Source organism: Meles meles, chromosome 2 (assembly GCF_922984935.1).
Source record: "Meles meles chromosome 2, mMelMel3.1 paternal haplotype, whole genome shotgun sequence".
In the NCBI taxonomy this organism is placed as follows: domain Eukaryota; kingdom Metazoa; phylum Chordata; class Mammalia; order Carnivora; family Mustelidae; genus Meles; species Meles meles.
The window spans coordinates 476,768-492,563 of record NC_060067.1 but is presented as its reverse complement, the minus strand read 5'-3'; the positions used below and the strand labels follow the sequence as shown (position 1 = coordinate 492,563).

At 40.3% G+C, this 15,796-nt stretch overlaps 1 protein-coding gene across 13 annotated transcripts in view; it reads right to left on the bottom strand.

Moving 5' to 3' along the window:
* Window positions 1-15,796, bottom strand: part of LIN54 (lin-54 DREAM MuvB core complex component) — a 66,116-nt gene that overhangs the window by 13,446 nt on the left and 36,874 nt on the right. For 12 of the 13 annotated variants that reach the window (XM_045995958.1, XM_045996003.1, XM_045996017.1 and 9 more), the window contains one exon: window positions 3,809-4,025. The exons of the other annotated variant lie outside the window; for it this stretch is intronic. In XM_045995958.1, the coding sequence (XP_045851914.1) occupies window positions 3,809-4,025 (217 nt within the window). The remainder of the gene's footprint in view (window positions 1-3,808; window positions 4,026-15,796) is intronic. 13 annotated transcript variants of the gene reach the window in all.

Sequence of the window (15,796 nt, the reverse complement as noted above, 5' to 3'; positions counted from 1 at the left end):
ATTTTTTTTTAAGATTTTATTTATTTATTTGACAGAGAGAGATCACAAGTAGACAGAGAGGCAGGCAGAGAGAGAGAGAGGGAAGCAGGCTCCCCGCCGAGCAGAGAGCCCGATGCGGGACTCGATCCCAGGACCCTGAGATCATGACCTGAGCCGAAGGCAGTGGCTTAACCCACTGAGCCACCCAGGCACCCCTAATCTGTATTTTTTAATTCGGTAGGCAATGAGAAGCTCCTCAGGATTTCGAAGTACAGAAGTATGACTAGGACAGCACAAAAGGAAACTGTTTGGTAGCAGCGTGCAGAACAGAACAGAGCTGCATGGAACAAGGAAGTCCGAAGACTGTGCGCACTGAGGGTCTGCTTGGGCTGGCAGAGCGGGGAACGGACAGGAGGGCAGCCGCAAGAGACAGGGTCGCGGTGAAAGGAACATGATCTATCGCCCAAGTGGATGAGCTGCACGTATAAGGGAAGAAAACTAAGTCATCGTGAAGCCTTCAACTGACCCAGAACTAAAACGTCCTGGCTGAGCTGATCTGAAGGGAAGATGAACCCTGACATAGAGAAAAGCTCTGATGAAACTCAGGAGAGAGGCTGGCACTCGACCTAAAGAAGTACAGTTTTGAATCCGGCCTACTGCCACTTCCGCAGTCTAAAAAAAGGGACTTAAAAAGATAGGAAGGATAGCCCTTCGGTTTTATTTATGCAAAAAGACCTAGAGCCTGGTCTGAAAGAAAGAGGCTGAGATAAAGGGATCTAACTGCTCTGAACAAAGAAAAGGACAGACTTCCTAGATACAGAAGCTCGGGAGCTCATTAGGAGCGTCCTGGGAGAACGTCAGAGGGGATTCCGACCTACGAGGGAGTGGGCCCCGCGGCGAGCCGACAGAGTGCAAAGGGGGAAACTGGGAAACCTCCAGAAAGTGTTTTAGTGGTGACGACTGCATCTCTCTCCATACACTAAAAACCACTGAACTGTACGCTCAACAAGGGTAAATTTTATAGCATCTCAATGAAGGTGTTACACAAAAAGGAGCGGACAGCAGTAGGGACGTCTGATACCGGATATAAAATTATTTCCTGTTCTGATTCTCTTCAGTTGCTTTAGCTTTAATTTGTAATAACCACCGTAGACTGGTCTCGGCAATACTAAAGAGAATTTATAGGTGAATTAAAAGGAATGAAAAGCCTGAATTTCTGCTTGGAATCTGGAGAACAGACCCCCCACACCACTTGCTCCTTGGGCAGGAGGCGCCGGCCGTGGTCCCATGAGCACACTAAGCAGCGCGTCTGAAGGGGCTCGGACAGTCTACGGCTGTACCACCCTGAACGCGCCCGATCTCGTCTGAAGGGGATCGGACAACCAGAGAAGGTGAGAACTTCTGGCGGTCTCTGCAACGACAGGAAGGCGTGCGTGGCCTGCCCTTAGTCACATCAAATGACAGACGCAGACAGTTTTTAACTGGACGATAGACTGTCTGTGCACGTGGGCATACGTGTGTGCGCGCACACGCACCCAGGCACGCAGCTTGAAAATTTGGGAACTCCAGGTTTACATTAGCTTGGTATCTGCATGCTGAGTTTTCACTAAAACCTGAGAAATAAAGGAAATATAAAATGAAGTGGCCCAATTACCTACGGAAAGGGGGACATCCTGGTGTTACGTAACTACATCAACAGTCTTTATTTCTCCTCCTCCTCAACTTTTGAGCATAGTCCCACATTCCTACTACTGCCATTTTCACAGAAGCTGGAATACTCTTTTTTAGTCCTGAACAGAAGTTCTGAACAATCCTCTTAGAACAACTGCCTTCCAAATTTTAGAAACCCTACATCCAAGTGTTTAAGGCTTTCTAACTTCTTGAATTGACTTCCTTACCAAGATGGTAGGAGATTACATTCTAAAGAGATTAACCATGAACTCTTCTGGACCTTTCTACTATGCTGCCTGCTATCCAGCCAGCAGTGAACATAGTGGAGCCTTTGAATACCGGTTTTGTAGGGCTTTGGTGGGAAATGTGTAAGATGAGCCCAACTCCCTTTGGCATAAGGAAACCCCTTATTGGAAATCAAGCCCCTCGAAAGACATACTAGTACATTCGATGAACTACAGCAACTATTTCTGTAAATCTCTACTAAAAATGATAAATTCATTACTCCTGTGAAGTAATATATATTAGGTATACCGAGGTCTCTGACAGGCTAGGAGAGCAAACAGAAAACTACGGGTGGACACAGGGCAGTCGCACAGGTGCTGTGTACAGGACGGGCGGGAGGAGGGTGGACACCGGGGAACTGAGGAGCTGGAGAGACAGAGCGGGGCACAGAGAAAGAGAGCTGAGGTGGAAAGCAGAAAACAAAGAAGCAGGGGAAAAGAAGGACGTGTGGATATGAGGGAACTCCAGGAAGCAAAGAGCATACAGAGGTAAGAGAGAAGCAGGAAGACAGATACCAACTTGGAAAAGAAGGGACCGATAAATACGCTAGAATGAGGAACCGTCCAACCTATTCCTCCACTCCTCCTGGGTCTTCAGCGACTTTTCTGCCTCCACCAAAGGCTCATTATCAACAAGGGACTGCGCCTTAGCGTGACACTGGAAATGGGTCTCAGCACGTGGTCCGCATATAAACACGCGCGTGCAAGACATATCCTGTTGCACCAACGGCTGCTTGCCATCACCAGGACCTCCAGAGTCAACCACACCTGCAGCACCTTTTTTAGTGGCCTGCTAAGTTTAAGCACCGAGAGAAGAGAAAACGGGACTCCCTTAGTTGGCAATGCGCAAGTTTCGTTCTCCTTTCATTAAGAACACCGTAATAAAAGATTTTCTTCCAAAATCAGTTTAAAGAGCGATTAGAAAATATAATTACTTAATAGGTCTAATTTTAACACAATACATACTACAATACTGCTTTCCTCATGTATCCTCCAGGTTCTCCCACTGGTAACTTAAAAAATCAATAGGCTTTCTCTTCCACCGTTTCCCTCAGGTGAACTAGCTCTCAGCAGCAGACGGCTCCAGCCATCTGATCCCTTAGCAAAAATGAAAAAGCAAACAGTGGTCTTTAAGTCTTCTATTTACATCCAGTAAATAATAAATCATTTACTTGCCACCAACTGCTTTTTGACATCGATGGGATATACAGCAGTCTACTGAGACAAAATAGTCAAGCCCCAAACTATAAGCCTTTCTGATCCTTTCACACCATTCAACTTCTAACAAGTGGAGAAACACGAACAGTGCTTGTGTGTGTCTGTGTCTATGTATCAGGTGACAGGAGGGGTTCAACACAGACAGAAAATGGAAGGATTTTCTCCACGAAAAGGAGAACTAAGCAAAGTAACAGAATATTTTCATTGCTTATTAGCAATTACAGATTCAAAATAAGTAAAGGATGAAAGTAGTATCAAGTTCTTGTATCTTGCCTATTAGTCATTTCAATTGATCCAAACCCTACTAACCAGCTTCACAGTTTAGAAAAGAACATAAATAATTGGGTTTCATCTAAATGTGTCCCATTAGCATAAATGACAGGCTTATAAAACAGCAACATAATGGCTACCCCCAAAATGAGGAGTCATTCTGATGGTCTGGTGGTCCAGCAGGTACAGTGTGCACCGGCTTGGAGCAGAGAGAAACACCGTATTTACACAGAGCACGGTTCCATCCTGCTGCCCTCTGTGATAGTGGCTCACTCACACTCCCAGCTGCAATGCCATACTTAATCGGGACTTCAGCAAGAAAAGGACCAAAGTTCTTTCATAATGTTCAAAGAAGTCATTACTGTGTTTAAGAAATGGTTACTAACCTTGCTGGAGAGGTTGAGTGTTTGTACTGGGATTCTGACTAACTGGCTGGCTCGAGCTACTGGCTGTTGTGGCAGTAACAAGGCGGACATAATGAAACTTGCTTCCAGGCACTTGAATCTGCTGGACATTGGGAGCAGTTGCCAGAGGAATAATTGTCTTAAACTGTGATGTGCTCACGCCTCCAACAGTGATGGTCTGCACAGCTGATTTCACTGCCTAGTAAACAATACAACACGGCTATTGTTAATCTGGGATTTAACTTTCCTACCCTTTTAACTTATGACAATCGCTCAAGTAAAAAAGTATGTTCCTATATTTCATCAAAAGCTGTTGCAAGGAACAACCTGTTCAAAGAGAAATGAAAAGAATAGTAATGAATATAGGAGTGAAACCAAAATTAACAAGTTCTACCTTCTATCGCTAGTGGTTACTTCCTTGAGAATCCAGGTCAGATGGCTTGCTATGAAGAAATTATTACTTCAGTTATAAGAACTTACTCGGTTTTGTTATTATTTATGAGACAAGAATTACTTTAAAACTCCCAGAATTGAGCCTTATATTCAACACAGAGAAGAAGATGCAGACACTTGGCTTTACTGCTACTCACCAAATTACCTAGGACAAATTTCATTTTTACATCTTTTAAAAAAGAAAGAAATCCAAGAGAAAGTGCACCTTACACCCTCATTAAGTCTAGTCGATCCAACTGTATCCGCAGACTCAAATGTACCCACTACCATATGGGTTTTCAGGGGCCAAATTCAGCCCAAAATTACCCCAATTTTGGTTGTCCAGAATAACTAATTTTAGGAGATTCAAGCTTGAGTCAATATAATCATTTTAATAATTTTTAATCCGTTCCTTTATCCTGATAAGCAGCAATGTGACTTCCCAAAAAGCTAAATGAAACATCAGAGGCAGAACTGAAGTCTTTCGAGACGTTTTCAGTTGACGTTTAACCAATATGTGACAGAGTCTTCTCCAAAGCAAAGGTCCAGACCAGATCTCAGCTGGTTCTATGGTATCATTTCATAAAGAATTACATGCCGTCCTAGTCTTCAAAGAGCCCTCATGCTAACGACACCTGACATGATGGAGGAAATCTATATTATGTGCAAAATAATTTATGAAAGAATAATTCTTAAGAATTTGAACATTTTCATAAAAGCTCGGGAAAAAGAGAGAAAAGGATATCATTTGTATGGAAGCTCTATAGGCAACAGTCAAAGGAGACTACTTCAGCATAAAATGATTCACATATTATCCCCGGGCAGAGGCACCACAAAACAGATTTAAAACGAAGGTTAAGAGACAACAGCCACAACAGTCATGGGTTAAATGGAAACATAAAGTTTAAGAAAAGGGACAAAATGTTTACATATGGAAGCTACTGACAAATCAAGCAAGCATGAGACAAATATACACAGTGAAGCAGGAGGCATAGCCCTTCCCATCTCAGCTTGTGGAAGAAACTACTGCCCTCAACAAGGAGCCTCCAGCAGAGTCAGTTTCTCAGGAACTTCACTTCCTGTGCATGAGGGACATGCGTCCAAAGCGAAATAAGGTGATGGGATTTAGATCCAGCAGCCACGTCACGCGCTAGGTCCGCACAGCACGAGTACAGGGCTGCTTCGGTTGGGTCTGCATAGCATACCTTTTTTCTTCTACTCTCAACTTTTCTGCATCCTAAGCTTCAAGCTACAACTCTTACGAGATATATATAATTGGGTCTTTGAAACAAAAATAAGATCTGACTGCATTTTAAATCGGTGTATGTCTAACACAGCTATGAAAGATCTGGATGTCAGTCCACCATTGTACTGTTTCCTATTTGAACCACCTGTCCTCTTCCGTTCCTTTTTTCTCTCCTTTCTTATGTTCTTTTGGGTTAAATATTTTATCATTTCATTCTCCCTCCCCGTATTAGCTTTTTCTTTATGCATTATGTTACTAATCTTTTACTGGTCACCCTAGAAATTATGATGTATAATGTAGGAAGTGAATTAGTACTTTATGTATCACCTAGGAAATGAAAGACCATAGAACACTAACACCGTTTATTCTCACCCCATCTTTGTGCTAACGTTGAGTATTCTAATTCTACATATAATTTTACCTCCACAAAAAATTATCTACATACACCCACAAATTTACCCTTCCTGTCCTTCCTGTATCTTCCTGCTTCAAAGCACCAATGACTTAGGATTTTTCTTCTGCCTAAAGAACTCATTTGAGGATTTCCTTAAATGTGGGTTTGCTGATAAGGAATTCTCTCCGTTTTGTGTCTTCAAAAATGCCCACTCTTTTATCTGTATCGACTTTGTTGATAAACTCATCTACTAAATTTTTTAAAAGATTTTATTTATTTATTTGGCAGACAGAGATCACAAGTAGGCAGAGAGGCAAGCAGAGAGAGAGAGGAGGAAGCAGGCTCCCTGCTAAGCAGAGAGACCGATGCGGGGCTCGATCCCAGGACCCTGAGATCACGACCTGAGCTGAAGGCAGAGGCTTTAACCCACTGAGCCACCCAGGCGCCCCATCATCTATTAAATTCTTAATCACTGTTTTAAGTTTCCAGTTTGAAAATATGTACCTGATTCTTTTTTCTCAATTGAAGCATACTTGATCCACAATGTTACATTAGTTTCCGGGTCACTGGATTCCTTCTTATAAGTTTCTAATTCTCTGCTGAAATCCTCTATTTTGTTAAATAAATTCCCGAATATATTAATCTTAGTTACTTTAAAAGTCTAAATCTGATAAGTCTATTGCCTGTATTTCTTGGTTTTGAAAAATTTGGCTTGGTTACCTCATGTGCCTGATGATTTCTGATTAAATGCCAGGCATTATTTATGAAAAACTGAGCATAATTTGAGGTTCTGAATGATGTTATATTCCTCCAGAGAAAATTCACTTTGGTTCCTGGCAGGTAGTTAAAAGCAGGGGCAGATTCTTCTAAAATAATCACAAATTGAGGTGCTTTGAAGCAGAGCTGGAATCTCCCAGTGGTCTTGTCTATTTCTGTCTCACTCTTCTCCTATATAGTGGCCCCAAGTAGGCACTCGGTGTTTACAGGCTTCCTTTGGGCTTGAATCCAGACTTTTGTTCATGAGAGTGTAAGGCGGACAGATCACTCAACTCCCTAACTCTTCTGTAGCCACTTTCTGCCCGTCATCTCGGTCTTTCAACCACAATTTACAAATCAACAAATGCCCTAGGAAGTGTCACAGTGAACATGAGGCTGACGTCTCTTTACTTCAAGGCTTCCCTTTACTTCATGAATGTGGCCTCTGGTGTTCTGGCTCCCTTACTAGGTCTCTGATGACTTCAAACAGATTTTTAAAATATATTTTCTTCTGCTTTTTAGTTGTTTTTGATGAGACAGTTGGGCCACAACAAGCTAGTTCTGTATAGTCAAAAACAGAAAATACCAACTGCCAGGGTTTTCATCTAGGCTACAGCATTCCTTGTTGTGGGACCTTGGGCAAGTAACTAAACTTCTCTGTGCCTAAGTTTTCTCAACTGAAAGTGTGAAAATAATATCCTTCTTATAGGATTATAATAAGGATTAAATGAGCTAAATTATATGAAGTACAAATAATAACTTACCACACATTATAATGTTCAATAAAGGTGAACGGCTGTTTGTATCATCATTATGCCCAATATGGATGGGAGAAACTGAAGCTCAGAAAGATTAAGAAACTTTCTCAAGGTCACAAAGCTAAAAAATAGCAGAGCCAGGATTTGAACAAGACCCAACTCCAAAGCCCATTCTTTTAAGTAGGACATCATAATGCCTCCAGCTGTAGATGCTTAATGAATAGTTATTAAATGACTAAATAAAAGTAAATAGTATCCAGTCCTCAAGAACTCTGTGAAGAACTAAAGATGCACATTTGCCTCTAAGAAACACTGAAAGCATTTTTTAATCGGTATGCTGAATAGAAATATAAAAACATTATTTAAATGTTTTTTTTTAGAAAAAATTTTTTTAAGATTTATTTATTTATTTGACAGAGAGAGAGAGAGATCACAAGTAGGCAGAGAGGCAGGCAGAGGAGGGGGGAATCAGGCTCCCTGCTGAGTAGAGAGCCCGATGCAGGGCTCGATCCCAGACCACGAAATCATGACCTGAGCTGAAGGCAGAGGCTTTAACCCACTGAGCCACCCAGGCACCCCTAAATGTTTTAATTTTAAAACAATTTTAGACTCACAAGAAGTTACAAAACTAATACAGAGTTTCCATGTACACTTTCTTCAAAGGAAGAACATCTTACATAATGTAAAACATTCTCAAGACCAGGAACTGGTACACTACTGTTAACTACAATCGTACTCAGATTTCCTGGTTTTATATGCAATTTGGGGAGATGTTTACTAAAGACTGTATAGATTCATGTCATCAAATTACCATCAAGATACAAAATTGTTTCATCCCCACAAAGAAACTCTCTTGCACTCCTTTATAGTCACAGCCTCCCCCACCAACCCTAACTCTTGACAATCACTGACGAAACAGCACTTCCCCAACACCTGAAACACTGGGTAATATATAACAGTTCATATTTTTGCAAAAGACAGAGGTATTAGAATACACTTAATTTCCTTGAGAATTCACAAGTTGGTCCCTTCCTTGAAGCACAGTCGTCTGAGAAACTCCATAGGAATGCCTCTCGGACTATACCACATTACCAGAAAAGCAGCCAATACGCATTCAATAAAAATCTTTAGGTCATCTCTTGGGATACATGCCTGACTCTTGATTTCAGCTCAGATCATGATCTCAGGGTTGTGGGATCATCTGGCGCTCCATGCTGGGCGTGGAATCAGCTTGAGATTCTCTCTCCTTCTCCCTCTGTCCTGGCACCCGCCCCTGACACAACACATACTCTCTCTAAATAACAATAATCATACTTTTTAATTAAAAAAATCTTCAGGTATCTCTATTTCCTGATTAACATCCTTGACAGCTGGTTAAAAACCAACTATCTTAACTGAAATTCAAAATAGCACCATTTAACATGCATTAAGGGCTTCCCTCAAATACATGGACTTGAAAGATTCTATTTGTACTATTTCCTAAGCGATTATTTTTTTTTAAGATTTTATTTATTTGAGAGAGTGAAAAAGAGCATGAGATGGGGGAGGGTCAGAGGGAGAAGCCAACTCCCCACTGAGTGGGGAGCCTGATGTGTGGCATGTTCCAGGACTCCAGGAGCATGACCCAACCTAAAGGCAGACTTAAAACGGACAGAACCACCCAGGCGCCCCTTTCCTAAGCTATTTCTATTAACAGGTTAATATAATTACGTTTTAAAAATAAATCTCTTTGAACATTATTTTCCAATTAGCAAATGGCAAAGTCCTTGCTTAAGTGAAGTTTACCTAAAAGGAAAGAAATAAACCACCTCTGCAAATGAGGATTCTTATTCTACTTGGTGAAGTTGGAGAGAGGGAGGGAAGCAGGGGAGGAAGGGGGAGAGAGAGGCAGGGAGAGGGAGAAGGGGTGGGAGAAAAAGAGAGAGAAAAGACTGAATCAATATCAAAAACAATGAGTTTGTAAGATTCCGTATTTGGTTCTGTCTGTAAATACTGCTTAGAGATCACTGTTTGGACAATACAGGCTTTTGGTTCCAGTTAGTCTCAATCATGTGTGTATTCAAGCGACCCAATGCTTCTCTGTATCTTTTTTTTTTTTTTTAAGATTTTATTTATTTATTTCACAGAGAGAGACACAGCGAGAGGGGGAACACGAGCAGGCTGAGTGGGAGAGGGAGAAGAAAGCTCTCCACTGAGCAGAGAGCCTGATGTGAGACTCTATCCCAGGACCCTAGGATCATGATCTGAGCTGAAGGCAGACGCTTAACGACTGAGCCACCCAGGCGCCCCTGCTTTTTTATATCTTTGTTTCTGTTGTACAAGGGAGAACATTACCACTAAATGAGATTTATATAGCACTTTGAGACCCCTGCATATATTGTGCTGTTTCAAACAAATATTAAGATGGCCTCTGTTGAATCTACTGCAGAATCGGAACAGTATTATCCTTAATGCTAACTGGGTAGTGTTTACTAAAGTGTGTTTTTTCACTGAACATTAGCTCTTTAGGATTAGATATGACATGAAACAGCCTACACTGTCAAATTAATGTAAGAGACCCCTAAGGTAAACAAAAGCCCTTCTCTGAGCCCTTACTGTGTGCTGATGGCCACTGTAAATTTCCTAGATGGATGTGGTGTAAAGTGTTTCTCAAACTTATTTAACAGTAGCATTTGCGGGGATGGGAATTTTTCTTTTTTTACAAAAATATATTGCTGCCAAGAGAAAGGCAGATGGCATCATGTAAAGACAACCTATAGGAAATAGCTTTTCACAAGAAGTTGTAATAAAGAGTGATAGAGCAGCTGCACCATAAACATTTATGAAATCTCAAAATAGCAATTCATACGTATTTCTACATAGAACATGACTTAAGACTCATTCTGAATCTAGGTAAATGGCAGCTAATTTTGGCATAATTTTAAAAGAGGAAAGAGCTAGTATTTTTCTTTTTTACTGAAATGTAATTGACATATTACATTAGTTTTTAGGTCTATAGAATGATTTCACATATACATGTATATATACATATATATATATTTTTAAAGATTTTTTATTTATTTGACACACAGAGAGAGATCACAAGTAGGCAGAGAGGCAGGCAGAGAGAGAGAGAGAGGAGGAAGCAGGCTCCCTGCTGAGCAGAGAGCCCGATGAGGGGCTCGATCCCAGGACCCTGAGATTATGACCCGAGCCAAAGGCAGCGGCTTAACCCACTGAGCCACCCAGGCGCCCCTATATACATATATTTTAAAGATTTTATTTATTTGACAGAGAGAGAGCACAAGCAGAGAGAGCAGCAGGATGAGGGAGAAGCAGTCTCCCCTCTAAGCAGGAAGCCTGATGCAGGACTCAAACCTGAGCTATAGGCAGACGCTTAACCGAAAGAGCCACCCAGATGCTCCCATACAAGTGTATACTGTAAACTGATTGCCTCAGGAAGTTAGCATCCACTATCGGACATAACGAAGTGTTTCTTGTGATGAGAACTTTTGAGATCTATTCTCTTAGCAGCTTTCAAATACACACTATACTATTGTTAACTGAAGTCATCGTGCTGTACGTTACATTCCCAGAACTTACTTAAAACTGACTGGAACTCTGTCCATTCTTATCACCTTCCCCCATTTCACCCACCACCAACCCCACCCCACAGCAAACACCAATCTGTTCTCTGTTATCTAGGAGTTCGGTTTTTTTCTTTCTTAGGATTCCACGTGGAAGTGGGGCACACAGTATTTGTCTTTCTGTGTCTGACTTTACTTAGCATAATGCCTGCAAGGTTCCTCCATGTTGTGGCAAATGGCAGGATTTTCTTTTCTTTTTTTAAATGGCCAAATACTATTCCATTGTGTGTGCGTGTGTGTGTGTGTGCGTGCACACGCGTGTGTCACATCTTTTTAATCCATTCATCTGTCAAGGGATACTTCGGTTATTTTCAAGTCTTGGCTATCACATATAATGCTGGAAAAAACCTGAGCGCGTGGACATATTTTCAAGATGGTGCTCTTATTTCCCTCAGATAAAAACCAAGAAGTGGAACTGCTGGATTTTGTGGTGGAGTTCTATTTTTAATTTTAGGGGAACCTCTGTATTGGTTTCCACAGTGGCCGCACCGGTTCATACAACCATCCACGCCGCACTGGTGCCGTCTTCGACGGCCACACCGACACCTGTTCCTTGTCTTTGCTAACAGCCACGCCACGTGTCAGGAGACATCTCGTTGTGGTTTTGATCTGCACGTCCCAGGTGATTAGTCACGCTGAGGTCCTCCTCACCTGCCTGTTGGCCATTCGTATGACTTCTCTGGAAAAACATCTATTTAGTTCCTCTGCCTATTTTTTTTTTCCTCTGCCTATTTTTTAATTGGATTGTTTGGTTTTTCCTCAATCGAGTTGCCTGAGTTCTTCATATGTTTTCAATATTACCCTTTATCAGCTATATGATTTACAAATCTTTTCTCCCATTCCATAGGTCACTTTTCCATTTGATGGTTTTCTTTATTGTGCTTTTTAGTTTGATGTAGTCCCACTTACTTATTTTTGTTGCCTTTGCTTTTGGTGTCAGATCCAAAAAAAATTATTGCCAAAACTGATGTCAAAGACCCCGATTATTTTCTTTTAAGAGTTCTGTGGTTTCAGGCCTAATGTTCAAAGTTTTAACCTATTTTGAGTTTATTTTTGTGTATGATGCAAAATAACACTATAGGTTCATTCTTTTGTATGTGGCTATCCAGTTTTCCTAACACCATTTACTAAATAAAGTATCCTTCCCTCATTCCATATTCCCTCTGTCATAAATTAATTGACCAGGGGTGCCTGGGTGGCTCAGTGGGTTAAGCCTCTACCTTCGGATCAGGTCATGATCCCAGGGTCCTGGGATCGAGCCCCACATTGGAATCTCTGCTCAGCAGGGAGCCTGCTTCCCCCTCTCTTTCTGCCTGCCTCCCTGCCTACTTGTGATCTCTGTCAAATAAATAAATAAGATCTTTAAAAATTAATAAATTAATTGACTGCATATGTGTGGGTTTATTTCTAAGCTCTCTATTCTGTGCCACTGATCTGTATATCTGTATTTATGCCAATACCATACTGTTTTGATTACTATGGCTTTGCAATATAGCTTGAAGTCAGGAATTTGTAAGGTTCCATATTAATATGGTTTTTTTGTAAAGATTTATTTATTTTAGAGAGAGATCGAGAAAGAAAGAGCTCATGCACACATGAGTTGGGGAAAAGGCAGGAGAGAATCTTCAAGCAAACTTCCTGCTGAGCACAGAGCCCAATATGGGGCTCAATCCCACAACCCATGAGATGGTCACCTGAGATGAAACCAAGAGTCAGATGTTCAAGTGACTGAGCCACCCAGGCACCCCACAGTAATATGGTCTGTAAAAAAAAAAATTTTTTTTAAGATTTTATTTATTTATTTGACAGAGAGAGACACAGTAAGAGAGGGAACACAAGCAGAGAGAGAGGGAGAAGCAGGCTTCCTGCCAAGCAGACAGCCTGATGTGGGGCTCCATTTCAGGACCCTGGGATCATGACCTGAGCTGAAGGCAGAACCTTAACGACTGAGCCACCCAGGCGCTCAAAAATTTATGACAGAATGTTTATTGAGCTTATCATCACTGAAAAACTATGTTTACATTATCCTAATTACCAAACTTCAGGTTATTAAAATAAACCTATCAAGAAACAAATATGCGAGCTTTAAAATGATTCCAACTAAGAGACAAATGAGAAAAGAAGAAGAGATAAATCTTATATATATTTTATGACTAATGAGAGTCAGACCTTGAGATGAATAACAGAACTTTCAGCACTGTTTTACTGACTGCTGAAATATCATGAAATAGCTGTAAGGCATTCTTTTGCTATTTTTTCATGGATATTAACCCAACTTATGTTTTATTTATAATTATGAATTACAGTGACAAGGATGAGTAATTGAAATATATTAGTATCCATGGAAGCATTCAAAGAAGGGGTCAAGTGACTATCACAGGCAAAATTAGACAACCTGCTTTAAAAGCATCAGCCTTAAAGAAACCAGAAACCAGCCCTACTAAAGATTAAACATTATCAAGATAGGATAATAAATAAAATAGTATGGGGCTGGCCTAGGAGCAGAGTACTAAAGATCAAAAGATTAAAGAGCCTCTATAACCAACTAATGAACGAAGGAAAGAGAACAAAAAAGGAAAAAGAGCAAAAACCACTCTTATATACAGAGAACAAATCGGTGGTTGCCAGAGGGGAGGTGGGTGAGAAGATGCTGAAAAAAAGAGGATTAAGAACATTAACGGAGATGAGCACTGAATGACGCGTAGAATTGTTGTATCATTATATTATACCCCTTAACTAAATAGCACACTGGATGTTAATTATACTTCAGTAACAAAAAGGGCGGAAAAAAGGAAAAAATTACAGACCAATGAAAATTGGTCTCTAGCTATAGATTAAGACACAGGTGAATCTTAGACATATTATAAAGCAAATTTTAAATTATTAAATTTGCTATTATTACAAAAATAATTTTGAAATAAACTTTTAGGAGAATTAAAGAAGAACCTATATTAGAATAGTTCATGATAGGGGCACTGGGTGGCTCAGTAGTCAAGTGTCTTCCTTCAACTCAGGTCATGACCCCAGTGTCCTGGGATGGAGCCCCATATTAGGCTCCCTGCTCAGCGGGAGGCCTGCTTCTCCCTCTTCCGCTTCCCCTACTTGTATTCCCTCTTTCACTGCCCCTCTCTGTCAAATAAATAAATAAATATATCTTTTAAAAAAAAAAGAATAGTTCATGACAAAAGTTGGCGTCCCAAATCAACAGAGAATGGTGAGCTATTCAACAAATGAATTAGCCCTTTGGTCTGAAGAAAAAAAGCTGGATAAGCTGGATCCCCATAACTCATTCTGTGTAATAAATTTCAAATAGATCAAAGATTTCATCTAAAAACAAAAAAAAACAAAAACCCCAAAAACGAAAACCAATACTGGCATAAAGCCAGACACACAGACCAATGAAACAACAATAGAGTCCACAAAGAAACCTGCACATATACGGTCAAATGATTTTTAACCACGGTGCCAAGATCATTCAATGCAGAGAAGACAAATTATGCCAGGAAAACTGGATATCCACCATGCAAGAATGAAGCTGAATCCGTTCCCAACATCAGATACAAAAATTAACTCAAAAGGGATCCATGATCTAAATATAAGGTCAATACTAAAAAACTCTTACAAGAAAACACAGGGCATCAGAGTTCACAGAAGAGGAGTGGAGAAGACACAAAGAAACGAATAATTTTTAAAAATACAAATCTATGTGAGATCTTTAATCAATTAGATTGGTGAGGACTAAAAACGGGTGATTAAATGGGAAAGCACAGAAATAGACTCACATAAATATGATCAACTGATCTATAACGAAGGAGCAAAAATAGCTCAACTGATAGTTTTTTCAGTAAACGGTGCTAGAATAGGACATCCACATACAAAACAGTGTCTCTCAACACAGCTTTCATATGGACTCAGCCCTAAAACTATGAGACAAACAGTACAACTCCCGGAAGATAACACAGGAGAAACTTTAGTTTACCTTGGGTCTGGTGATGACTTTTTAGATATAATACCAAAAGAACATTCCATGAAAGAAAAAAGTGTAAGTCAACCTTCATTAATACTACAAATTTCTGCTCCACAAAAGGTACTGCTAGGAATATAATAGATAAGCCACACACTGGGAGAAAGTATCTGTAAACACATGTAAAGTCTAAAGATACAAGAGCCATCTGGGTTCTATTCCAGAAATTACTGAAACTAAACAGCACCACAGGAATGCAACCAGTCTATGAAAAACTATAGGATATAACAACCCAATTTTTTTTAAAGGGCAAGAGAAAAAAAGGAAGATAAAAAAACTGAGAGAAATAGCAATCATTCATAAACTTATCTGATCCCAAATTCAAATACTGTGTAAAATAAATATGATGATTAGGGAAATGCAAATTAACTAGGTATTTAATGGCATTAAAGGGACACGGGTAAGTTAAGAAGTGTCCGTATCTTTTACATATATAAAGAAATATCTACAGATGAAATGACATGGTTTACTTCAAACACAAAGTGGGAAGAGGTTACGGATGAGACAAGGTAAAGCTGGTAACTCTAGAGTTGGATAAAGGGTCATGGACATGGAAGTTTATACTACCCTAATCTTTTAATATTTTCAGACTTTTAATATTTAATTTCAGGGGCGCTGGGTGGCACAGTCAGTTAAGCGTCTGACTCTTGGTTTTAGCTCAGCTTGTTATCCCAGGGTGCTGAGATCAAGCCCCATGGTGGGCTTCCCATGCTTAGCATTGAGTTGGCTTAAGA